Source organism: Malania oleifera, chromosome 7, assembly GCF_029873635.1.
Source record: "Malania oleifera isolate guangnan ecotype guangnan chromosome 7, ASM2987363v1, whole genome shotgun sequence".
Taxonomy (NCBI): Eukaryota; Viridiplantae; Streptophyta; class Magnoliopsida; order Santalales; family Ximeniaceae; genus Malania; species Malania oleifera.
Window position 1 is genome coordinate 60,447,029 of NC_080423.1, and position 25,892 is coordinate 60,472,920.

Genomic DNA, 25,892 nt, shown 5'->3' on the forward strand with positions numbered 1-25,892 from the left:
GAAACTGGTTGTTCATTTGCCATTACTGGTGTTTGCACATTTGGAATTGCCCTTGTATAGAAGGGAATCCTTGTGCATAATGAATATCGCTGCAACTAAACTACCTGTGTTGAGGAGGGTGGGGGAGGGGGGATTTTGTTCCAAATACCTTGTGAATGTCCTTTCAACAATTATTGTTTCACCAATGTTTATTCCTTTGCCTTAAAATATGTACTCATATAGAGACAATTGATACTCATATTGATTTTGACTTCCTTTTCGATCATTGCTTTTTAAACCATTTTCTCGTCATGTTTAAGGGGCCAAAAAAAAAAAAAAAACCCCATTGCACCCTACCTGAGGTTTTTGTTTTGCAGGTAGGGTGGGGTGGGGTCTTTTTTAAGCTATCTCCCTGCATTTATTCTCTTTCATGAAACTATATACACATAAAAGCACACATTTTGATACTTATATTGATTTTGACTTTATTTTTTCCGACATTGTTTTTTAAAACCATCATCCATCATGTTCTTGGGGGGAAAACACAAATTCATGGTGGCCCTGTGGGTGCAATGGGATACCGGTGCATTGAGGATCCTCCATCTGCCTCCCCTAGTATGCATGAGTGCACATCCTCGTGCACTAGGAGACCTTGCACACTAGGTTGCCCCCTGCGCCTGACTGCATGCTTGGGAGCCTCTAGTAATGGGGAGGTTGCTGCATGATTGGGGCCCCTTATGTGCTAGGTTGCCATATGTGCATTGTTGAGCTTTTAAGCATTCTGTGGTTATGTGCTGTAGAGTTGGGCATTGGGTGCTCCTTGCAAGTTGTTGTGTCCCTGAACATTGAGCCCTATGTGTTGTGGTTCCCCCTGCATTCTAAGGAGCTTTTACAAACTTGAGAGCCTTTTGAAAGTTGTGCAGAGTCCTTGCGCAATTTGAGACAATTGTGTAGGAGAATGTCACACAATTGGGATCCTGTGCTCAGTTTGGAGTCCCCATGCAATGGGGAGCCCTTTGTGTGCAAGGAAGATCCCACACTGGGGAGATGCACATGTTGGGGAGGGGCTGTGTCCAAACGGGAAAGATCCCATGTTAAGAACATGTGCGAAGGACCTGCTGTGAGAGGGTCCAGTGGGGGTTGACATGCATTGCTCACTAATCATTACTTTTCTATACAAAGAGTATTATATATATATATATATATTTTAAATTAATAAAAATTCCACCTGTCATCATGCTAGTTAATAGTGGTAAAAATTCAATGTGTTTTGCACATTTTTCAATGCCTTTGTAATTTGCCTCAATGCATGTATAAATGCAAAATAGTAGTTGTTATATGATCACCATTCACATGGTTTGAACTAGTATCAATCCTATCACTATAATCATTTATTCTTCCTTTTTACCACTTATTTTACAATTACAAGAATTCTAATTTAATTATTTCAATCATTGTCATATTTTTAAGCAATTTCTTTATCATATTTAGCATGAGTCCTATTCTTTGTTACAATTAAACAGCTGAGCAGACATTTGGTTGTGTTCAATTGTGTCTTAAAGCACATTTTATTTTCTGTGCTAAATCACACACCCCAAGAAAGGATTAAATTTCAATTTTGATTTCCAAGAGTCAAATTATGAAAATTTTGATGTCAAGGAAATTATAACCGAAACTTTGGAAAATATTAAGTAGATGATTTTGAATAATTTAGGAACAAAATAAAATCCTCAATTTTTTCTTATTTTTCTTCAGTTTTAAACTAAAGTCTTGAAAAAGAGAAACGTAGTGTTGTTTTTGTATCAAATGTTAACAAAATTTGACTCAAGTTTTGGTGAAATTACCAAAATTTTAAGACCATGTCCCCTAGTACGTGCCTTTTTTTTTCTTTTTCCAAATAACACCGGTATTCTTTTTCTTGTAAGTTACTTTCTTGCAGGCCTAGCTTTCCTAACTAAACTTCATGAACTTGGTGCTTGGAAACTCTTTTGGAGTTGTCTAAGACTTCCTATGTAGGGGAATGTAAATGCATAAACTAGAAGACTATTGACTACCAGCCATTATTTTTGGTGCAATGGAAGTTATTACTCCCTGAAGATGGTACATGGATTTTGAGCCTTCACTTCCATAAGACCTTGGGTTGACTGCATAATGAGAAATGATATCCTTGTGTATGTTTCATTCCTATGAGTTTGCATTGTATGGAGTGCCCCATGGTTCCTGTAGTGGCAGATGAAATGTGGATATCCATTAACTAGAATGCTGTTGATGAGTATTCATGATAGCTGGTGCAATTGAAGGGATTACTCCCTGAAGATGGTACATATATTTTGGAGCCTTACTCAAGGTAGTGATATAGTGGAAATGAATTATTAAAAGGAGCTACATAAATCTGAGGGAGATCATCATATATTTATTATTTCACCAGACGGTTTACTCTTGGGTGCATTCTTTTATCAATCTGAGACATGATAGTAGAGGTCATGGGGTAGGATGTGGGAATCCATGGAGTGCTTAAATGGGTTTTAATAGAAGTTTAACATTGAAGAGAAGATATATAAATGAATTCAATGGATGAGTAATTAACATAGCCTTACAAATGAGATTTAGATGGGGTGGACTGACTTTTTTTTCAAATAGAAGCAGGGAACTTACTAGGTAATTCATTAAAGAGAATTTTGATGAACTTATTTCACATGGCAATGAAGCCACTCCGGTGGATGGATTAATTGATGCAATTTACAACAAACTTGGTCTGTGACTGATAGACTGGATTCTAGTAATGTTCTGTTTTACATTGATCACTTAATTCTATATTAAAAGCCCCTACTCAAGGACAAATAATATTTTTGCAGTGTAAATTACAATTCTACACTGGAGGGGCACCAAAGGACGTCATCACAAGAATTGCTTTGGAAGAAGTGTGAACTCTGTTTTAGCTTCATTGTCTTCTTACTAGTTGCGAAAGTTAGGGTGTATCTTCTTCCATCAGTAAGAATAATTGTTGGCAAATCCACATGATCTCAAATCCATGGCTTGTAGTACATGAACAGTGTTTTAGGGGCAAAATATCACACAACTGCTCCTTTGAGGCTTCCTATACTGACAGTTGCTCATACAGCTTGGTAACCATAACTTGTATTAATGATCCATGCGGCTTGATACAGCTTTGTATGTTGTTCAGCCTTCAAACTCACCATTTTGTATTACATTAGTGCAACTTCTTGTATCAATCTGCAGTGAACCAATCTGCCCTCTGCGTTTAACTTCATCACCCTTGACTTGCTTAGGTTGAAATAATTTTTTTTTAAAGATAAAAAAGGATATATTAACAGAGAAAATTAATACAATCAACAGAGGACGACAAATCCTAAAAAATGAGAACTGAAAAAACCAGACAAAAAAAAATTAGAAGAAAGACCCTTTTCGACCCTTGTAATCATAGTTAAAAGAGCACTGTAAATTCATTAATTCCTGAGGCCCCTTCTTAGTGTTATTTTTTCTGCCATCCAAACAGATTTTTTTTGCCTGATAGGTCAGATAACCAGAAACCCATTTTATCTAGCAATTGTTGAGCATAGGACCCAGGGATGGACACAATACCGGCCTCAGTCTGCTCAATCTTCTTTCTTTTCATGCCTATTCTGTCATCGTTGAAAATCGAAACACCCTCTAAACCGTCCTGTTGAGACGGAGGCACATCGGAAATAACCAACACATCATAAGATTCTGATCAATACCCAAATTGATCATGAGTCTCACCTATAAGTAACTGTCCATCACAAGAAAAATCACTATCCAACACACTGTTTTCACGAGAGCATCACCCCATTCCATTTCTTCTTATCCTTATTATGGTTTACCTCACTAGCCTTTGTACTAAATCTTTCTTTAACCCATTTGAAAGATCCTGAATATAAAAACGCCATTACTATTTGTTTTCAAAAATTTACTTAACCACCCATCCACACAATTAGGCCTCTCAACTGAGGAATTCCTTTTTCCTGTGACTTTTGGTCCCCAGCAAGATATATCTTTGACATTTGCTTGCTTTTCCTCAACCAGAGGTTTTGTTGTCCCCATGACCCTATCTTTGCATTATTAGAACCCTGTTAACATCTTAAACACCAACATGATTGACCACAAAATGAACCTCTGCTGGCACGTCCTGCTTCCCTGAAACCTTTGCCTGGCCTCCATACTCCACAGAAACACCTCCAGAAATCTCATTGATAGTCAAACCTCTATCAATTACGAAGGGAAGGGCATAAAGAGGATGTTTTTGTAATTAGAGCTTTCTAGTTTTTTTGTTTTGTTTTATTTTGTTTTTTCTCTTGTTTTCTTTTGTTTTTTCTTTTGCAAGAGGTCTTGGGTTCTATCCTAGGTGCCTCCCAAACTCCCACATTTTAATGTTTTCTTGAAGTTCTGGTCAAACCACTTGACTCGTCGGGTTTAATCGAGTCAAGCCGAGTTGCCCAAGTTTGACTGGGTTGACCCTGGTTCACTCCAAATACATTTTCATGCCTACGCTTGGACTGGTGAATTGATTGGTTCCAGTCGAATCGGGTTGAACCAGTCGGTTTGGTCTGATTTTTAAAACATTGCTGAGCACCCTTATCCTTGCCTTGGGCCTTTTTATGAGAGACTTCTTTTGAATCCAGAGAAAGGCCCATAGCATTCTTGTCAAAACAGTGGGCATATTCTATGACATGGCCCAACTTTGTTAAAAAGAAGCATCGCCATTCTTGCAAACTTGGCCTTATCCAGAATGAGAATCAGATGACCAGACCTAAACTTTGTACTCTCATCGTGCCCTTTCGCGTCCCTAGCCACCTCTACAAGATTAGCAGCAACCGCCGTAACCCTAGTTTCCTGCACTTTATGGATGTTTGCCTCTAATCGGGCAGTGTTCTAATCTGGTAGCGACACACCTGATTTCTTCAATTGCAGATCAGCCCTGCAACTAAGACACAATTTTTTTGATTGTGGACTACTTGAGCAACCTTTGCCTATCTTTTCGTCCATCATCACCTTACTCCACAATCTAAGTACTGAAGTGCTTGCGACGCCTGCTCCTTCAAAATTGTGGCAAATTTACTTTGTTAATTTGCATAACTCATTTTGTTCAGCTTCATCATCCAATTCCTTTTACACCTCTTGGAATGACACCTGAAAAAGTCTTTCCTTTCGATTCTGCCCTTCTAAATGGAACATCGGCTCTAATAATTCTGTCTCCATTTATCAAAACAACTTGAAATGTTTCAAAAAAAGTAGGCATACGGCGTACAAAAAGTTCGAACTTCTCTTTATCTCTAAAAATAGGGTGTCCTAACCGTCCAACAGCTATTCTATCCCCATTGTCCATTGAGCCTGCTTTGAATTATCCCCCTTTTTTCAGATTATTGCCAATGTAATCATAAAAAGCTAATTTTTTTAGGAATTTCATACCAAGCTTATGATAAACCTTGATTTTCGGTTAGCCAAAAGCCAACTCTTCTATATATTTATTGTTGGAAGTATCCCTGATCCCATTGATAATGAGCGGGACCTCCCTCAACCCTAACTCCAGAAACTTCCCCACCTTCATCCACGAAGCTTTGCCATCCAATTCCACCCTCATCCACCTAATTGCCATCCAACAAAGGAAGTTTCGCTTGCGAATGCTTCTGGAACTCCTTTCCAATTGAATGAAAGTATGTAGACCAACAGTGAGCCAGGAAACTGCCTCCTTTGTGAATTTAACCCACCTATTTCGAGAAATGTTATTCTCGAGCACACAAAGTAAAGGGTCTCTCCCTCCTTATGTAATCTCAGATCGAAGGATTTTCCTTTGATCTACATCAAATGCTTTAACATCACCTCCTGCTAACACAACCATGCTCGTGGTGTTCACGTGAGGGTGAGAGAGTTGTTACGCGAGAGAAGCAGCGACCCATCCTTCAAAGGCTTAAAGAGGTTAAAGCCTTCAATGAAGTGATGTTAGGCAATGGATGCTGCACCGCTGCAATGTCTAGCAATGGCTAGGGTTAAAAGGCTGCAATCTTGTATGTTGAGAAAAGATCCAAACACTTTGATGCTTCGAGAGAGAACTCAGAGAAGATATTTAATTCCACCATAGAGAATATGATGCTTTGACAGAGAAGTGGCTTTGAGCCTAGCCGAGATTGTCGTTGAGAAAGCTTGAGATGTCTAGAGAACAGGGCGAAAAAGGCTGGGAGAGAGATTCGATGGGGGTAGCGAGCGTGCTAGGGCTCCCACTGGTGACCCAGAGGCATAAATAGTAGTGCGAGAGTTGGGGGTGTGGGATTAGACTTTGGCCAATTGGGCATATGCTGGCTGGGTATCAATAAGCATGGGCATGCATTAGTTGTTAACGGGTTGGTGGATATCCATTGGATAAAACCTGATATTTGCCAACCAACCTCTTTAAGGGTGAATAAAAATTTTGGAGCCATATTCGACTCATTTAATGTGAAAATAGGGTATGAGTAGATTTAAGTAGGTCAGATTCGGTTTGAATTAATGGATATTTGTCTATTTTTCAAAGTCTAATTCTGGATACTAAAATATTCTGGCAATAGGATGCCAAAACAACTATAAATTATGAACTTTGGTTTTCAGTTTTCTCGCAAACAGTTGAAAACTGTCAATATGAACAGAAAACCAACAACGTAAACATGCATGTTTTCATAATCTGTTGCTTCACTGTATAAAAATGAAAATAGAAAACTGAAAACATAAATGATATGAAATAGGCCCTAAATTGTTCAATATATATATATATATTTTCATTAGTAGCCGAAAATTGGACTTTAAACTTAAGAGCAAGAAAGCACAGCAGTCTAATACTCCACTCCCTTCGAGTAATCTTGGTGTTTTTTTTAGTAATAGAAATCTTCAAAATGAATTTTTCAAAAGCAAGCTTCCAAATAAGTAAGCGGTTTGTGTTTGTGTCTTTGCTCTTATATATACATGCATGTATATATAAGAGCAAAGACACAAACACAAACCGCTTACTTATTTGGAAGCTTGCTATAAATATATATATATATATATATATATATATTTATGGGTGGGGTTGGGGAGAGATTAGGTATGAATATTGGAGTCCATGCCAACCCTCAAAATCATGCCAAAGTTTCAACACTACTTTCATTATGGGACATCTTAAAAATTGAACATTTCAAGTCTAGAGAGGACAAAAGACTTCATTTTAAAGCAAAGGAAACCAAAAGCTTACACACACACACGCACACACTAGCCTTTTACACAGCTGTACGTGTGATTTTATTTTAAAAGTTTTTTAAAATAAAAAAATTGTAATTAGAAAACTTAAATTCACATAAAATTATTCTTATAAAATTATTATTTATTTTAATGCGTGAGTTGTGACATGTGGCAATTTATCACTAGAGAAATTGAGTGTATAGTTCTTGGAATCGTACAATTCTCGATTCGAATCATACGATTCGTATCGAGAAAGGCATAAATCGGTTCGAATCGCACGGGAGAATCGCAGAAGGCAGTGAATTGAAGTGAATTGTATGATTCACCTGGTGAATCGGTGAACTGAATCGAATTGTATGGATTGTAAGATTCGGATGCAACTCCTTTAAAACCCAGCTTAAAGATTTTTAAACCTTTTTTTATTTTATTTTAATGCTGGCCTTCCATTTGCTATTTGCATGAGTTTTGTCCTTCAAGAGGGAAGAAAGAAGTTTGTTGGCCTTCTCATTCTGCACCTCTTATTTCTGCCATTAGATAAGATTAGAAGAAAACCAGAGAGAGAAGGAAACCTGTCTTGAGAAGAAAACCAAAGTCAACTAGGTGGGTGAGCTTTTGGTTGGCACGTAGCCCTCTCCACTTCTTCGGGTTTAAAGATCTGATTTTCATTAGTTTCTATATTTTAGTAAGGTTTTTTTTTGTGTTTTTTTTTGCTTTCTCTTCTTGTTTTTGTTATTAGAGCAAGCCCATGCATTGAAAATGATTCAAATTTTTATTATTTTTCATTGTTTCATTCCCTTAAAATCCATAAAATTCAATTTTTCATTAAGTTTTTCTTGTTTCCTCTCCTTATTGTTTTTTAAAGAAAGCATACACATGAATTTTTTATTGTTTAACATGTAAACTTACACCATAATCATGAATTTCAATTTTTAAAAACTTTTTGTGTCCTTATCTTACTTTTTAGTGTATCTTGAACTCTTAGTCTAAGTGCTTTAGTTTTGAGTCACCAAACAAGTGTTACAGTTTCATAGAAATTAGCTTAACTTGATACTAGATAGAGGTGGAATGGTTAGATCATGGTATATCTTGCTTACACGGCTACTTTTATTTTTATATCAATATATGTATTATGGTAGGATTTAGACCTACAAAACTTGCTTCAAAGGCAAGTGCCATTCCAATTATCAACATGGATGATCCATATTTGTTGAAATTTCAATGTATTTTACTATTTTACTTGTTTGACATATATGCAAGTCATTAGGAATCGAGTTTTCAACTTTTTCACCGAATCTTACGATTTGATTCAATTCTTGATTCATGAAATTGGAATTTCGATTCACGATTCGATTCTCAATTTGACAACTATGATTGAGTGTGAGAAGTTGAGCGAGTGGTAATGAAGATTTCTTAGTTAATAGATTAAACTATTACAATGGCTAAAATGCTGAATGTTGTTTTATAGTAGTCGACAATTTGGTAGTTCACTTGGACATCCATCAGTAAGGGGCCTTTCTCTTGTTAGTTTGTTATATATATATATATATCCACACTAGTTTGCTTTATTTGAAATTGGGTTGTATCCTGCCTATAGTCACCTAATGATCCAAACCAAATGATGTGTTGAAGATTATTTTGAAGTCCGAAAAGAAATGGCCTAAGATGTATACCTAGAACCTACTTAAGGAAATGAGTTGCTCAAAATGGCCAGAAGCATAAAAAATGGAACAGATTAAAACACCTACATTACTTCCTGAATTTCTTGGACAATATATCAAGCACATGGTCTACAAACTATGGAGTAACAAACTTGGCTAGAGATAATGAGCTAATAAAGAAACCCTGTGCGAAACAAACTCATGCCCAGGATTTATCTAGGAATGCTCCGCCAGTCAGTGAGAGAGATAATCCATTGGTATTGGGGCAATTTGAAGGAAAGTGAAGAAGTATGAGAAATAAAACAGCAAAGCAAATTAGTGTTGGAATTATAAAATTGAAAAACTTCCATCATCAGACATTACTTGCCTGAATGTTGATTGAGTTCGTGCCCTGCATAGGAGGAAATAATGGCTTTAATTCCTCACGTCTGATGACCTAGAAGATTTTAAAGTTTTAACATGTGATTTTTTCCTCTGACTGAAACAATCCCTCAGACAGAAGCAGATATTTCTGGTCTTCAAACCTATCCTTTGTAAATTGAGTTTGTCAAAATACTAGCCTTGGAGATCAAAACCAGCCTTGGTGCAGTAGTGTCAAAACTAGTCTGCAAATTAGAGAAACAGCGATTGATTGATAGATCAAGGGTCAACAGTACGATCAAGAACATGCAGAAAGAGAAGGAGAGCAGGTCAGGAGCTACAGAGTGGTTGATCCATAGTTTTGGCCTATTAGGTCAAGGGATTAAATGGGTTAATATGGGTAAAGAGGGAGACCAATTTCCACCCATTTAATTTTTGGGTCTAAATAAGTTAGCCACTAATTACCTATTTAGTGGATTACACTCGAGCAGGAATAAAAAGTCACCTTTTCAAATTCTATCCAGTCTCAGATTGAAGGCTTTCCCTTCGATCTGGACTGATCCTCAGTCTCTTTCCTTCATTGCCTGTAGCAGCCACAGTTACAGGCTGAGGCTTCAAAGAGCTTAGGGAGGAGGGAAAGAGAGGTTTAACGAGACATTCTTTGGCTACATTGGGTGGGGCAAATGGATTGAACCTAACTTGATTGATTTGATCGCATATTATATAAAATGTTGAATGCCAGGAATCCTTCTAGGTCTTTAGAAGCTACTGCTTCAAATAGGATCTATAACGTCCTCATCAAGGGTATTACAAATTTATTGTCAATTTGAGCACCTCGATTTCCTTTGGATCCTTCTCAACAACATTTACCCTATGTTTGGTTATTGGAAGAGGCCTTCGATTTTGTGTGGATATGGATAAAATGTAATACAATTGTATTGAATTCTGTCCAAATAAAAAATCCAATCCAAGGCCCCAAATCTATGGTCCCAAATGTAACATTTTAGAATTAGCAGGGCAAATTGTTGATGAAATCCTTGGCAATTGAAACACCTTGTCGCCAAATTAGAATTGATACTTGCCTGAGATGCAGTAGGAGTGCTGGCCAGAGGTGGCTTGCTGGAAACACAAGAACTTGCTCAGAGCTTGCTTTGGCGAACATCGGTAAAATGTTTGCTCACTTTGGATAATATTATTTGTAGAAGTTCATGCAAGATCTTTCTCTTCAATTCATTTGCCATCCACTAAGCCACCTGGGTTGACATTTGCCATGGTATAAAGTTGACTAGCTGCAAAGCACGCGATATATGTGAATTTGTTTGTTATTGCATGGAAATTCAAATTGTGTCACCAAGCCGTGTGGCATCGTGCTCTTCAACAAAGTATTGGGTTCTTATATCATTCATGTCCTCTGCCGAAATCTGATACTAGCATGGGTGGCTGATGGTGTTTGTGCTCCAAACTTGAGCTGCCTTGTTTTCCTTTGCTTCTGCATGGAACAAATTGTGCTCATCCATTAAGACAAACTATCCAAAGAAGCTTTGTATACCACGCAACCAATCAAAGAATGTCCCTGGGTTGCTATCTCTGTAGAATCCTCTGACAGAAAGATCCTTTGCTGAATGAGCCAGGTGACACATGAATATTAGAAGAACAAAATTTGAAGTGGTGCTCTCTCCCAAAGGTTTTTTTAGTATGGAGCAATGAAGTACAGCTTTTCCAACAAAGCAGTCATGGCACTTAGTTCACTTGCCAGGTTGAAATCATGTTCAAATTTGAAAATTTGTGATGTCCTCCTTAGTTGGAGGATCATTCTTTTTTCCTTTGCATTTCTCATCAGATAAATATGGTTACAAATCGACATGAAATGAGTGAGTATATCTGATTTGATATTGTGTCGTGTGAAGAGCTGATGGCAAATTGGATAATGCTGTTGCTATGCTTGATAAATTGATTGCCAGCATTTGTACACAAGGAGACTGTCTTTAATCTATCTCTCGCATCCGACTATTTGAATAGATTTTGATTTGCCTTTCAACTCCTAGCCTTCCTATCTTGTGACCCAGTTTTTCATTGGTGCTTACCTTGGTTAACTTGCTTCATTTCTTGATCTCAATGGGATCTAGACCTTCTTGTAATAAGAAATTGGTTGTGGATGTAGATGTAATGAGGTAGTGTTTAGCATTACTTATTAAGATGGGTAGCACTTCAATGAAAAGTGTTTATTGTAAAGCGCTTCTAGAGTTGTATCCGTTGTGATTTCCTTTCTTCGAGGACAATCAGTCTTCAACTGATTAAAAAAAATCTATATAGAAATGAAAATAAAGGATTAAGATGGCTGGCTTGAAAAACTTCAGATCCTCTCCATCATATTTTACAGATAACTCTTTGAACCTTTTTCTCATTCTCTCCACAATCCCATTTTGTTTCCCAACCTTTGGGAACAGTCAATCTTAATCCAATTCCATCATGAAGATCTTGAATTTCTGTATCATTTTCCTCCACCTCATGAGAATAGGAGTCCTTAAAAATCTTGAGTTTACTTGTACCCCAAATTCTAATAGCTTGGTTGAGGGTAAAGCACTTCTGGTCAAACAACAGATTAAACCATCCTTTTTCCCCCCCCCCCCCCCCCCCCCCCGGCGGAAAAAAAAAAAAAATCCTCACACAGCCCTAGAAAAGGAAAAAAACGAAAAACAAATAAAGCCAAGACGTACCCTATATAAGAGTGTATATGTAACCCTCGGCTAGAGGCTCCTGCCAGAGCGACGTCTGAAGAGGGTTTGGAGCTGTTTGATATCATGTTTGTTCATTTGACGTGTGCTCACAGCATGCTTGTGTACTTAATTTTCACCTTTTGTCAGCTTTAAGCTAGTGACAACAACTGAAAGCAAGATATTCTAATTTGTCATTATTATGGCAAGCTGTTACCGCAATGACAATATCCATAATTCACTTTTCGGGATTCCTCTGGAAAACTCAAAGGTGCCTTTTCTTCTTATTTTGGCTAAGGGTCGAATAATGAAGCTGAGCTTCGTGCTTTGCACATGGGGGTGTTGTTATGTAAGGATCTGAGTTTTTATAATATTGTTATTGAATGTGACTCTAAACTGATTGTTGATTGGATCAATAATGATTAGTGCAAAATGTGGTATTTATGGGATTTTTGGGAGGAGATTGTTTCGGAGCTTCAAGGTTTTCAATTCTCTATTCCACACATTTATAGGGAGGCTAATCAAGTGGCTGATTACCTTGCTTGTCAAGGTGAAGAAGGTATGATATATCAATTTGAGGAGGGGGATGAACTTCCGAGGAAGCTTAGAGGCATATTGAGACTTGACAGTCTTAGCTTCCCTAGCATTAGATGTTAATGTTCTGTCTATCGTTTTTCTTTCGATTAGGCTTGTGTAGTTTGCTTGGCTGTTGATTTTGGCTTGTTTAGTTTGAGCTGTTTGGTTAGGCTTGTTTAGTTTTGGTTTTTCTGTTTTTTTGTAATCTCCCAGAGGCTTTGCTTGTAACCACGGTATTCCTCCGCCACAAGTGAGGGTTTATTAATAAATTTGGGACAGGGCTCTTTTTACATATATATATAAGTTGTTCTTTGATCCAAATTCAAAAAAATGAACATTCATTCTATCAAGTTTTAATTTGTTTTAGTGTTGAACATATGAATCAAAATGAGGTTTTTAGTTATTGTTTTTGGTTTTTAATTTTCATATCTAGTTTGTGTCTCCATGGTTTTTGATAGTGATACCAGTCACCCCCTAGACGTATGCAATCCCTACCCAATATGTGCAGAGGCTCTTTCTGCTATATGCTTGCCATCATTAGTATTTCACATTTAGGTTTCTCTCCTTTCTTGTATCTCTTTTTAGTTTTTGGGATGGGGTTGACCACATGTAGAAAAGGTGGGCTGGGTCTGACAGGGTCTTCCTTGTGTTTGAGAGAATTATTGCTGGATGATCTGATGGAATGACGCAGTGCCAGAAATATTCTTTAACTTGGCAATACTAACAAATGATTCATATTTGCTCAAGGATTTCAACTTTTAGACCTTATGTGGTGATCATGTTTCATGAAATGTACTTTTCTCTCCTGTTCTTTGCTTTATGGTTGATTTGTTTATGGAGGTGACTTGCTTTAATTGTGATAATTATTTTTTACATCATTTGATGCAACATCTATTTACTCCATAAAAACTTTGTCCAGATAGTAGTGAAGCAGATGAGCAGCAAAAGCACTCTGAACCACAAATTCAGTCATCTCCCGTTAGTGCTGTGTCCTATCATACAATCACGAATCCAAACATTCAATATTCAACACCATCAGAACTTGGCGCGGGACATGTTATGGTATGGCTGTTTTATGAATGGACAGTTTTTATATTTTTATCTTCTTTGCTGCAGAAAGTCTACTTATGATATTGTTATTCAATTTGTTTTTTTAATTTATCATGGTTGCTTGCAGATGTGCATTAAGATTGGCTTGTTCTTAGATCATTCAAGTTATCATTTGATTTGCTGGAAAATATAAACTTTTCAATAATCTGAAATATTGTTTACCCCCCAACTTATTTGATGTGAAGTAATTATTATTTTCCTAAATTTGAAATAATTATAATTCCTTAAATTTGTTGGAAAAGATTATGTTTATGGGTGGACTTGGTTGTCTTTTTGTTCGTTATCTGTTGCTTCGTTTTGAACACAGTTACCGGAAAGTGATAACACCCAAGCAAACCATGTATTGGTACATACATTCCGAAATGTGGTACATTTTCATTCTGGAACACTTAATATAACAATCCAAATTTTTAATTCAATACTTTCGACATTACATAACTTATTATTAGTTAAAAATGGGGAATCATTGCATTTTAATTCAATTTTGGTCACTTTTAATCTATTCCACAGCGGAAAATCTCCTCTACATTTAGAAATGCCTCAACATACTCTCCAAACTATACAAGTTCCATTACACTTTCACCAATATATCTATTTTAGTGCACCCCTAATGTTCCATACATTTGCCATATCTAGATCCCCGCCTCCACATTCTTGGTAACATTGGTTACCAATTGGTTCTGAATGTCAATTTGAAGTGCTGGAAATCTGTAATGTAATATTAGAATTTGGTTTCTTACTATCTGAACAAGTTTATGTTCTGATAAATGCACAGGAAAAGAGGATTTCTTGTTGCTTGAAAAAGGATTTTTTTTTTTTTTTGCACCTTTGCTGAATGCTACCGTATTGTTTTTCTGGCCCCTTGGTAACAATGTGAACAGAGCATTAAGGAAGTTTGCCAGTGTGTATTCAAGGGGAACAAAAATAGATATGATCACTTGGTAACAAAGTGGATTCATGAGACGCATAGGCTTCCTCAGGGGACGGTTTTATCAGCATGCAATTATACGTATAACTAATATCGTGACTACCAGCTATAGATGGTCACAACAAGAAATGGAACTCAAGAATTGCATGAATTGACTTGCGAATGAGATGAAGGGAAGCACTACTAAGCTCTATTGAAGATGAATTTGGGTGCATTGATTCAGATAATGGACTCTAGATTTTCAATTGAGAGAGTTGGAACTAGGAGGCAAGTGTATATATATATACCATAAACTAGCAGTTTCTACGAGTAAATAACTTAAGAATTTGGTTCTATCAGAGCACAGAGAGTTTAGTATTGCAGCAGTGGCAGTCATTGTTACTGATTGTTAAGGGATGGAAATCTACCTTGTTTTTTCTAGTTGATATTTAACTGTTTGATAGTTGTTGCTGTTGGTTAGTGTCATTTTTATGTGGTGTCTTTCAAATCCATAACTAACTGAGGCGTCTTTTCAGGCACAAGCAGGTTATCCGTATCCAGATCCCTACTACAGAAGCATCTTTGCTCCCTGTGATGCACAACCTTATCCTACACAGCCTTATGGTGCACAGCCAATGGTATGTTACTCCTTGATGTATTTATTTCTAGATGTTCTTGTTAGTTTGGCAGTGTGCAGGGACTTCAATGATAGTTTTTTGTTTGCTGACAGACGTATATTGTGAAATTATTCAACATTTACATTTTTCAGGTTCACCTTCAGTTGATGGGAATTCAGCAAGCAGGAGTTCCTTTGCCATCAGATGCAGTTGAGGAGCCTGTGTTTGTAAATGCAAAACAATATCATGGCATCTTGCGACGCCGACAATCTCGCGCAAAAGCTGAATCAGAAAATAAAGCCCTCAAGTCTAGGAAGGTATGCTTTGAGATGCTTAACAAGTTTGACATAATGGAAGCATGGTTTTAAATAAAGGCCGCGACCGTTATTTAATGCCGTTACATAACGGTTTTTTGGGTTACCGATACCGTTACACACCGCGAAATCGGTGGGAAGAAAAATCATGGCTGTAGCGGCCGTTACGGACTGTGACCGTTACGTAAAAGCTGCTATGGCCGTTACGTAACTGCTACAGGACTGTTACACCAAAAAAAAATTTTATTTTTTACTTTTTCTTCTCACTTTTTCCCTCTCTTTCATATATCATTCTCAATATACTAAGTGATAAGAGGGGGAAAAGATTATAATGAGGATGAAAATGATACAAAATTTACTATTTCTTTAAATACTCACAATAGATGCATTAAATAACTATTTGAAAATACCAACTTTTTAAGAAAATATTTTATTTTGATAATATTAGTAATGTGATATTTATGTTCTATATTTTTCAACTTCGACCTTCTTTATTTTCTAACTATTTTATATTTGTATTATTCGTATGTCTTATGTGTCTAATAGATTAAAGGAGTGTATAATGTATTTTGTTTTATTAATTAATTTAGCACACATAAGAATTTATCATAGATAAGAGCAATGAGAAGTATAAATACACACACACACATGTAATTTTTCTATCAATGATGGTTTAAAACAAATATAAACTTGTTGCCCTTACCAAATAAATTAGTTACTCGAACTAAAGGATCCAAAATACACTAAAACTCTTTCTAAGAAGGGTTAAAAGTTTAAAACATGCAAGAATGCTAATATGCACAAGGTTGTGCATGTTTCAAAAAAATTCACGGTCGTTACACCCGCTTCTTGTTATGTAAAATCCGCTACTCCTGCTTCCCGTTAGACCCATTACCATTATGTCACGCTACCCACTACCGTGATTTAAAACCATTAATGGAAGGCAAACTCATCATCTTAATTTTCTACAAAATTGTCAAAATTTTTAATTTCCACCACCATTGAAATTGAAATGGCAGTCGATTTTGGTTGAAATTTCTAAGAATTATCTGAAATTTATTGAAATCATGAAAATGTTAGCAAAATTTGTCTAAATTTTAACTACGGAATTAAATTGCCTTCAATTCAAATTTTAGATTCAAACCCCACATTTTATTTGGCCATTTATTTCTAAATTATTTCCTTGAATTTAAGTTTGAGATTCAAACCCAACATTTTCATTTGATTATTTATTTCTAAATTATCTATATCTGCATAATAAATAGCATGTAACTGATTTATGATTTTCATTTATATTTTTTTTATAAAAAAAAAAGAATATTATTAATAAAGAAAGACTATATGAACAGGAGAATAAGAAATCCTTCTAAAAAGAACAATAGAACAAAATCAGATAAACAAAACTATTAATAGAAAACAGCAAACCAGCCATGCTGAACATCCTCAAAGGACAAACCCCTGAAACAGCCAGTGGCAACAGCCATATTAAAGCCAAAAATTGAATCTTATCCAAACCGAAGACCAAGAAATCTTTTTCCCCTTGAAGGTACGAGTGTTCCTTTTCATCCAAACACCACACAACATATAATAAAACCACATGTTTTCAATGGGCTGATCTGTATGGCTTTTGTTTATATTGATTGAATATGTCTAATATGATTATTATGCTATAGATATTGAATATGATTATTATGTTAAAGTTATTGCATTGCACCTTATACACCACATGCCCGTCATTGATGCACTTTTTTAAATGATATTTTAATCCTAAATCTTGCATATTTGTTAGCATTTTCTAAAGTTTCATAAAAGAATTCCATGCTGTACAATTAATTTCCATCATTTTTAAAACTGTGATAGAAACTGGCATCAACACTGAAATTTTGATTGAAATTTCTGTACTTTTGAAGCCCCAAAATTTAGTGAAACTTAAGACCTTGGTCTGTCTCCATTGATGCAGTGCAAACCAAAAAAAGGAAAAGTGAAAATTTTGTTCACTAGAGCCTGTAAACAGATATTTGGGCTCATATGGATGTCTTGTGACCATCAAGTCTAATGACTTTGCTCGCTGATCCAAAGAAAAAAAAAGATGTTATTTGTTGATTTTTCATCAGCAGTCTGTCCAACCGATCATGACAAAATTGTTGTGGGCCACCACTAATTTTTGAGAGCTGTGGCCTCCTAACAAACATATGATTGAATCGACATTGACCTTTTGGTTCCTTCTGTTGTAATAGGAAAGCATCATTATTATACCTTAAGATAATGAGTTAATTTTTCTATGTAATTAATAGCCATATTTGTGTTTAAATTAGAACAATCAAGTGGACATGTATGAGGAATGGTTGAAATTGTATGTTTGAATGTCATTACCATGGTGCAATTGTACTGGGAGAACTATTTTAATAATTTTTTTCCAGTTAATAATATGATTAGGTCTATAATGTCCACCACTCTTTGAATATTCAAAACCGCATGCTCTCTCTCTCTGTTTCCCTTCCTGACTCATGATTTGGTTTGATCTGGCAGCCGTACTTGCATGAATCTCGACATCTGCATGCATTGAGAAGAGCCAGAGGATGCGGAGGCCGATTCCTCAATTCAAAGAAAAATGGGGACCAAGAGAATGAGGTGGCATCAGGTGACAAATCTCAGTCGAATATCAATCTTAATGCTGGTAAAAATGACATTGCTTCCTCAGACAGTGCATCTTAATGTTTTGGAAGCAATTACTAATTACTATACTGTGCACGTGATGGCATATTCATCTACAGTGGTCGGGAAACTATGGTCCTTAACCAGCTATGATAGTCTTGGTAGTTGGTATTGCTGGTGGGTCTCGTTGAATGTGTACTCCCAACTCCATGGTGTGTATAAAGCTTTTTAGTTGAAGATTTGTAGGGAGGTTCTGAAAAAGAAAATGCAGGCTAGAGTCTTTTGGAAGGACTGACAATTATTTATCTTGCAGTGGATTTTCTTCTTAGCTTTAGTTCCTTTTGTTCCTTGTCTTTTTGTTTATGTCATTGGGAGGGAATGCTGGCTAAGTTTGCTGTATGGTCATTTCTCTCACTTGGGTCTGTGCAGAGGTTTGAGATTTTTTTTCAAAAAATTGGGTTAGTTGAGTCATGTTAATTGTTTGGATTGATTATGGTCCATTAGCTTAGCAAGGACTTGTTTTTCGCTGTGTAATATAGTCTCATTCACTGTTTAGTTAATTTGTAATCGTGATTTTTTTTTTTTGGAGTATTTGGATTCTGTTCCAGTGAATGTTTTTGAATAATAGACTGTTGGTGCATGTATTGGAAATCTTATTGGTTCTAGCGGGAAAAACAAGTTCATTTTCTTTCGTGTGTGTGAAAAGAGATGAACTAGGAGGTCTTAATGAGAACTATTTAGCTTTTTAGATTCAGCAAATGATAGTGCTAAATTTCCTTGTTTCTGCAGTCACTCAAAAAGCAATTCGTTTGGTGTCAAGTTCTTAGCGTATTAATTTTTCCAATCCTATCCTAATGTTGCATTTGGAAGCAGATTAATTTTAATATAATTTTAATATTTAGTCAAATTTAATATAAAATTAAATTCAAGGTTAGCAGGTGATTAGTACCTACCTCAGGTTTCATTAATGAATTATGATCTTGCTGAAACTTGATGTAATTTTCTTTTGCCGTATTTATGTCAGAGTGTTTTCCTGTTTTATTATTAAAAATAAATAAAATATTAAATAATACTTTGATTAGGAAAAAAATTTTCAAACTAATGCTCACATGATCTTACAGCATCAGCTTGATGCTGTGAGATTTAAATTGATGCGCCACTGGGAAGGCGACGCGTGGCACGGAGGGGGAGCAAATCTCGCAGCTTGGTGCTGCGAGATTTAAAGTTCCAGCGTTTGGGAAGGCGACACATGGTACAAATCTCGCAGTACCAAGCTGCGAGATTTGTCTTTGAAATGGAGCGGCGTGTGACATGTGGAGAATCTTGCAGGTCTATCCTGCGAGATTTGCTTCGTCTGCATATCTCTCCCGAGCGCTCAGAAGATGACCCTTTGCAGAGGGAGAAAGAAGATTGCAGAGAGGCAGAGGTTGCAGGTGACCGTTCGGGTGCAAGTGACCGTTCGGGCGAAGGCGAGACTATTTAAGGGAGAAGATGGGGTAGGTATTTTTTATTTAGCAAAAACGTGAATTTCATTGTTTTACTTACTAAGAAATTTGTTACATTGAGTTGGATTTATTTCATAACTTCGTTTGGATTATTTCGGTTCATTGCTGCATCTAGACGAAGGTTAGTTTTAATTTATTTGCTTTTTTATATATTTTTTTCCATGTTCTGCCTGTTCAATTTATTGCTCACATACATAATACTAAGAAAATATTTTGTAATAATTAGCAGGTGTAAATGTATATCTAATATTTGCAAGTTAAAATTACTGTATATTGGCATGACATACATTTTGAGAAATTCCCCATCTTCATATCTGTTTGCAACAATAATAATATTAATAAAATAATTTTATTTTGTAATAATTAGTAGGTGAACTTATGCATAATTGAACTGAGATGTTACGTACAACATTTTATTTGGCTTGTTACGTCAAAAAGAGTTATATTTGCATAATAATTAATAAATAATATTTGACTGATTTATGAATTTCATTTATATCAATCGACTATCTTTAAGAACAATTGTTTTATTATAGATATTGCACCATATAAATCACATTCTTGACATTAATGTGTAATTGAGCAATAATGGTTTAGTTACAAATCTATCATTCTTATGTATACTATGAAAACCTAAAATTTCATAAAAAATAATTTCACGCCTTAATACTAATTTTTGTCTTTTTAAAATTGAAAAATGATATTAACATTCAAATTTGTGTGTACTTTTGAAGCCTCAAATTTTTAATTGAAGTCAAAATTTAAAAAACCTAGTTCCTACCTTCCTCCTCATCTCAAGCCATTAAGCATTAACCTCACAAATTAGAGAACAATCTAACTTTATGCATAGGTTTATTGCTATTTATATATTAATTTAACTAAATATATATAACAATGAACACTTATAAGTATTTTGTTTTATGAACAAACATTTACAACTACTTTCATGCTTATTCCTCAATCTCAAACAAACCCCTGTAAAGTCAAATTTAGATCATACCATTTTAAGTTTATTGTTATTTGACCAAACTCATAATCAACTAATCCATTTATTTAGAAAAATATGTTGTAAAAGAAATATTACCATTGTCATCATTTTTAGTTACGTAATTAACAAAACTCTTTCAAATAAAGGTATAATTATGAATAATGCGTTGTGTTGTGCTTCAAAGGGTTAGCTAGGGTTCGTAAAAAAAAAATAGTGTTTTAATTTTTGTGGTTCATATTTTCTAACACATGATTTTTTTTTTCATCACCATTACTTTGTCAAACATTTTCTTATACAAGTTGTATTAGGACAGTTTTATTATAAGTATAAAAAATACATTGTTATCAAGTGAATAAGTCTTTTTTCTTTCCCAAGCACAAATTTAAATGCCTCCTGCATGGCTGATGCAGTGATGTGAATTGTATGCTGGTAGGTATCATAGGTTTTCGCATGCTCAAACTATGTTATTACATTGCTTGCAAATATTTTAGGGTCATTGTAAAAATGGGTAAATGTTCAAATTACAGTCGGCATGCTGCCGAAATTTCGATAGGACTTTTCCTAGAAAAGTCATAAATGCATGCAAAAATATTTTTGAAGTGACGAGTGAAACATTTAGGGAAGATTGCATGCACATGAACGTAGTGAAAAAAATTCTTGATTACTATTGACTTAGCATATCACTTATACATACAATTGTTGTTTTGCGTAGGTCTTTTATCTTTCCCGAGCGTCGATTTAGATGGCAGGAAGTTCAAACAGTACTCCGGTGATGGTATTGTTGTACATAGGGGGTCACATTATGACTGGACAAACCGGTGTTAGTTATAGTATTCCGCCAGTTCGACCTATTCGAATTGGCCATAGGTGTAAATTAACTAAATTGTATATGAAGATATACAAGTATTTGCATATTGATCCAAATCAATATGCATTGCGGGTGAGGATACAGTCCTCTATGAGGCTGTTCCCGTAACTGATGATTACGGTCTGCGCTTTGTGTTGGATGCACACTGCGTAGGGACGACATATTTGACTGTGCAATTATATGTCGAAAACATATCTTACATGGGTGTCGCCGCGGATGGGCAGATGGGAACGTCTATTGAGCATGTGGTTGAAGCGGACGAAGAAGATGTAGATCCATACATGAGTACAAATGTTGGTGGGATGCCTGTTGTGGATATGAACGAATTTTCGGGATCGTCGTTCAAGCCGCACACGTACGAAAGACCTATTATTGACACGAATGATCATGGTGTGTCTGCGAAGAAGTTACAGCAGAACGACCAGGATCGTTGTTCGCCATTGCGAACAACGTGGTAGACGAGGGGATGAACCTCACAAATGATGGTCATTTACAAGATGACACATACGAACAGGAAATTGGTGAAGGGACGAACGAGTTCCCCGATGATGTTGACCCACCCCCGTGAAACGAATGATGCCATGTATAACGCCGAGTTCATGGATGAACCTCCTATGTATGGTGTAATTGACGTAAATGCTGCAGATTTGTCACGTGGTGAGGAGCTTTCTATACGGGTAACTCGTTAGGATGAATCGTCAGAGCTGACTCGAGGGATGCTATTTGGGTCGAAAGATCAATTGATAGCTGCTATGCGAATATACCATGCTTGAACGCACCATGACTTCCACGTCATGCAGTCGACCCCACTGTTATGAGTTGTTAGGTGTAAGAACTCTGATTGCGTTTGGAGAGTGCGTGCAATGTATCGTTAGAAACACCGATTTTTTGAAATCACTCAATATGGCGGTCCGCACACATGCTTGAACGAACTTCTCTCACAGGACCATAACCAAACCACGTTGTCCTTTATTGCTAGGGAGATCGTGAATATGATCAAGGGAGATGCGTTGACGTTGATCGCTACATTGAAGGAGTTCATAGATCGTCGATTCGGCTATTCCATCTCATATAAGAAGGTTTGGTTGGGAAAATAGAAGGCAATTGCCCAAGTATTCGGTGATTGGGAGATGTCTTATCAGACTTTGCCTAGGTGGATGGAAGCAATGTGTGTGTATAATCCTGGTACTGTTGTCAAGTGGAGGTGGACTCCTATACTAGGTAGCAATCAGACCGCAACATTTGTATCAGTATTTTGGGAGTTCGTGGCATCTATATAGGGTTTTCCCCAATGTTCTCCAGTTATATGTGTAGATGGGACACACTTGTACGGTAAGTACAAAGGAAAACTCCTTATTGTGACGTGCCCGGATGCAAATAGGCAAATATTTCCCCTTGCATTCGCTATTGTGCAAGAGGAAAGTTTGGACACATGGAATTGGTTTCTGTGTTGTTTTCGTTCCATTACCGACAAGGACGACATTTGCCTTATATAAGATAGGCATCCAGGAATCCTTGCTGCAGTGCATCGCAATCCCAATTGACAACCACCACGTGCCCACCATTGATTCCGCCTTCGACACGTGGTTAACAACTTTAGCACGAAGGTGCACAGTGTCAATCTGAAGCGTATGGCTGAGCGAGCAGGAAGGGAGCATCAGGTAAGAAAGTTTAACATGTGGATGAAGAGGATATTATATGAGGGTGGGGAACCTGCGAAGACATTTTTTGATCAGATCCCTCCTCATATATGGACTCAGAGCCACGACGGTGGCAGAAGGTATGGGAACATGATGACTAACCTCGTCGAATGTTTCAACGCTGTCCTAAAGGGTGCTCATGGCCTCCCAATCATTGCCCTTATACAACTGACATTTTATCGCGTTGCACATTATTTCAACAGCAGACGGGAGGCTGCTCGTGACGCAATATCGGGAGGAAATGCATTCACTCCTCATATATTACTAGCGATGGAAAGAAGGAAGTTGAAGGCGACTGGACATTGCGTGACAATGTTCAACCGGTCTAGGGGTACTTTTAGCATCACGACTACGCAATTGGGACCTCATAAAGGAAACAACGTGCAAACCCTGCGCATTGAGGACACGCACGAATGCTTATGTGGGAAGTGGCAAGCGTTATACTTTCCATGCTCCCACCTTCTCGCTGCATGTGCAGAGACACAACTGAATGCTATGCAGTACGTTGAGTCATGTTGGAGCACCGCCGAACGCTATGCGACATATGCGGTAGATTTTCATCCGATTATGCACGAGGTGTATTGGCCAGCATCCTCATTGCCGACTATACAGGCAAATCCAGCGTATGCTTGACATAAAGGTCATCCTAGGAGCTCCCGTATACACAATGAGATGGACGCAGGGGAAGGTAGGAAGAGGAGCATGTGCAGTATATGTCATCAAGAAGGACATAATCGCACAAGGTGTCCGAGAAGGACCCAACCCGGGGATGCAGTTAGACCGTCACGTTGATTTCGTAGGTAGTTTGGGACTCATTCAAACTCTTCTTCTTTTGTATATACTTATTCTAATGCGATGATGCATTTTAATGGATTGATCCAGGGTTGTCTGATCCGAGCATATTGACGATGGGCGGTGATCACTGGGCCAGCCGAGCGTGGGCTGATGGGCACGCCGACCCCCTATTCTGTTGAGGGGGCAAGCAGTTTGCGGAGCGTTGGTTGGAGGCAGACCCCCGCATCGTTCGCCTGACACGTGATGCAGGGTTTTATGGCATTTATCGGATTGCCCATATCCAACTTGATTAGCATCTCGTCACAGCATTGGTGGAGCGATGGAGACCCGAGACGCACACGTTCCACCTACCTTATGGCGAGGTGACCGTCACACTACAGGACGTCGTTGTTTTGTTCGGGTTGCCGATTGATTGGTGAGCCGTGACCGGTCGCACTGCCGGACAAGTGGAGGGACTTACAAACCGTCAGGGTCGACTCGCCCCACCTACTATGTGCGAACATTTGTTAGGGGTTGTTCCACCTGACAGCTAGTTGGTTGGTGCACGCATCCGTATGCGGTTCCTCGAGGGAGATGCATTTCGTCAGCTCCTGGCAAATGCAGATTGACGGATGATAGCATGCCACGCACGGACCCACTTGTTGCGTTTGATCTGTGGAGTGATATTTTCTGATGTTTTGGGCAGTTATGCGCATCTAATGTTCCTTCCACTCCTTGAGGACTTCAGAGGGTGTCACTCATACAGTTGGGGGTCCGCTACTTTGGCGTGGCTGTACAGGGAGATGTGTCGCGTCGCTCACCACTCGAAGACACATATTGCAGGCCCCCTTTGCCTACTCCAGGTTTGGGCCTGGGAGATATTTCCTTACTTTGCGCCTACACGGCGAGGTTTCCTACAGATTCAGAGGGGTCAAGACGGTCGTTTGGTTGATCCTCTCCCACTCGCATACCGGTTAGTAACAACTTCATCTATCCCTCTTCATTCACTCTATAAGTATTACGAATACTAATTCGTAATACGTACTAGTCGTTGCATTCATAAACTTACGTTTCATCTTATACAGATGGAGGGACGACTTGAGGGCACCGATGGTTGCGCTTCACACATTGCCCTGGTACAGGTTTGAGTTGGACATGCACAGGGAGCATGAGGTATAAACCAATTAAAGTATAGCACATGATATTCTTTCTTTCTTTCAGTTGTTTATAGTTCGCTTAACTTTTGTTTATGTCTAAGTGCAGTTTCTATGGATGCCCTACACAGCTGAGATTCTAGCCGACCTATCGCCTGACTATGCAGACGGGAGTGACCTGTGGGTAGCCCGAGTGCCACTCATATGCTTTCATATTATTGAGTGGTATCTCCTCGATTGAGTCATGCGACAGTTCGGGTATCGACAAGGCATTCCCGCCCAATTTCTGACATCGGGGGTAGATATTGTTGGGGATGACCTCCACAACATGGATGGGTGCGGTCGAGGGGTCACAGACTGGTCGACTACGCACGCGATATTCATCACTGCGTGGGAACATTGGCGAGACTATATCATAGAAGGAGTGGCGGAGGATGGTCCGATGCGTCTAGATGACCCATACTTCACTTGGTATAGGTCTATCACACGCCGTTTCATCGACATAACCGCTGCTGTATATTTGAGCCTCGTAAGAAGACTTTAACCCACAACTCATTTTGTTATATATACGTTACGATTTGTATGCATTAATCAAATATTTTCATATCCTGCAGGCTGACATAGTCATTGAGGCAGACCATATCTCGTCTGATCCTGCGATCTACCGATCGATGAGTGCTGCACTGGACCTTGTCCACGAGGACGGTTGATGGATCCCAGCACGAGGAGGTCGACTAGCTCCAGTACGAGGAGGACGACATGCCTCCTTTAGTCGTCCAGTGACTC

General features: G+C 37.7%; 1 protein-coding gene across 5 annotated transcripts in view; it reads left to right on the forward strand.

Annotated features, from left to right (window-relative positions):
- Positions 1-18,768, forward strand: part of LOC131160014 (nuclear transcription factor Y subunit A-7) — a 43,885-nt gene extending 25,117 nt beyond the window's left edge. For 4 of the 5 annotated variants that reach the window (XM_058115298.1, XM_058115295.1, XM_058115300.1 and 1 more), the window contains 4 exons: positions 13,434-13,576; positions 15,068-15,169; positions 15,301-15,465; positions 17,992-18,768. In XM_058115298.1, coding sequence (XP_057971281.1) covers positions 13,434-13,576; positions 15,068-15,169; positions 15,301-15,465; positions 17,992-18,177 — 596 coding nt within the window. In that variant the 3' untranslated portion in view covers positions 18,178-18,768. The remainder of the gene's footprint in view (positions 1-13,433; positions 13,577-15,067; positions 15,170-15,300; positions 15,466-17,991) is intronic. The other variant, XM_058115296.1, reaches the window with a different exon arrangement.
- The last annotated feature ends 7,124 nt before the right edge of the window (positions 18,769-25,892 follow it).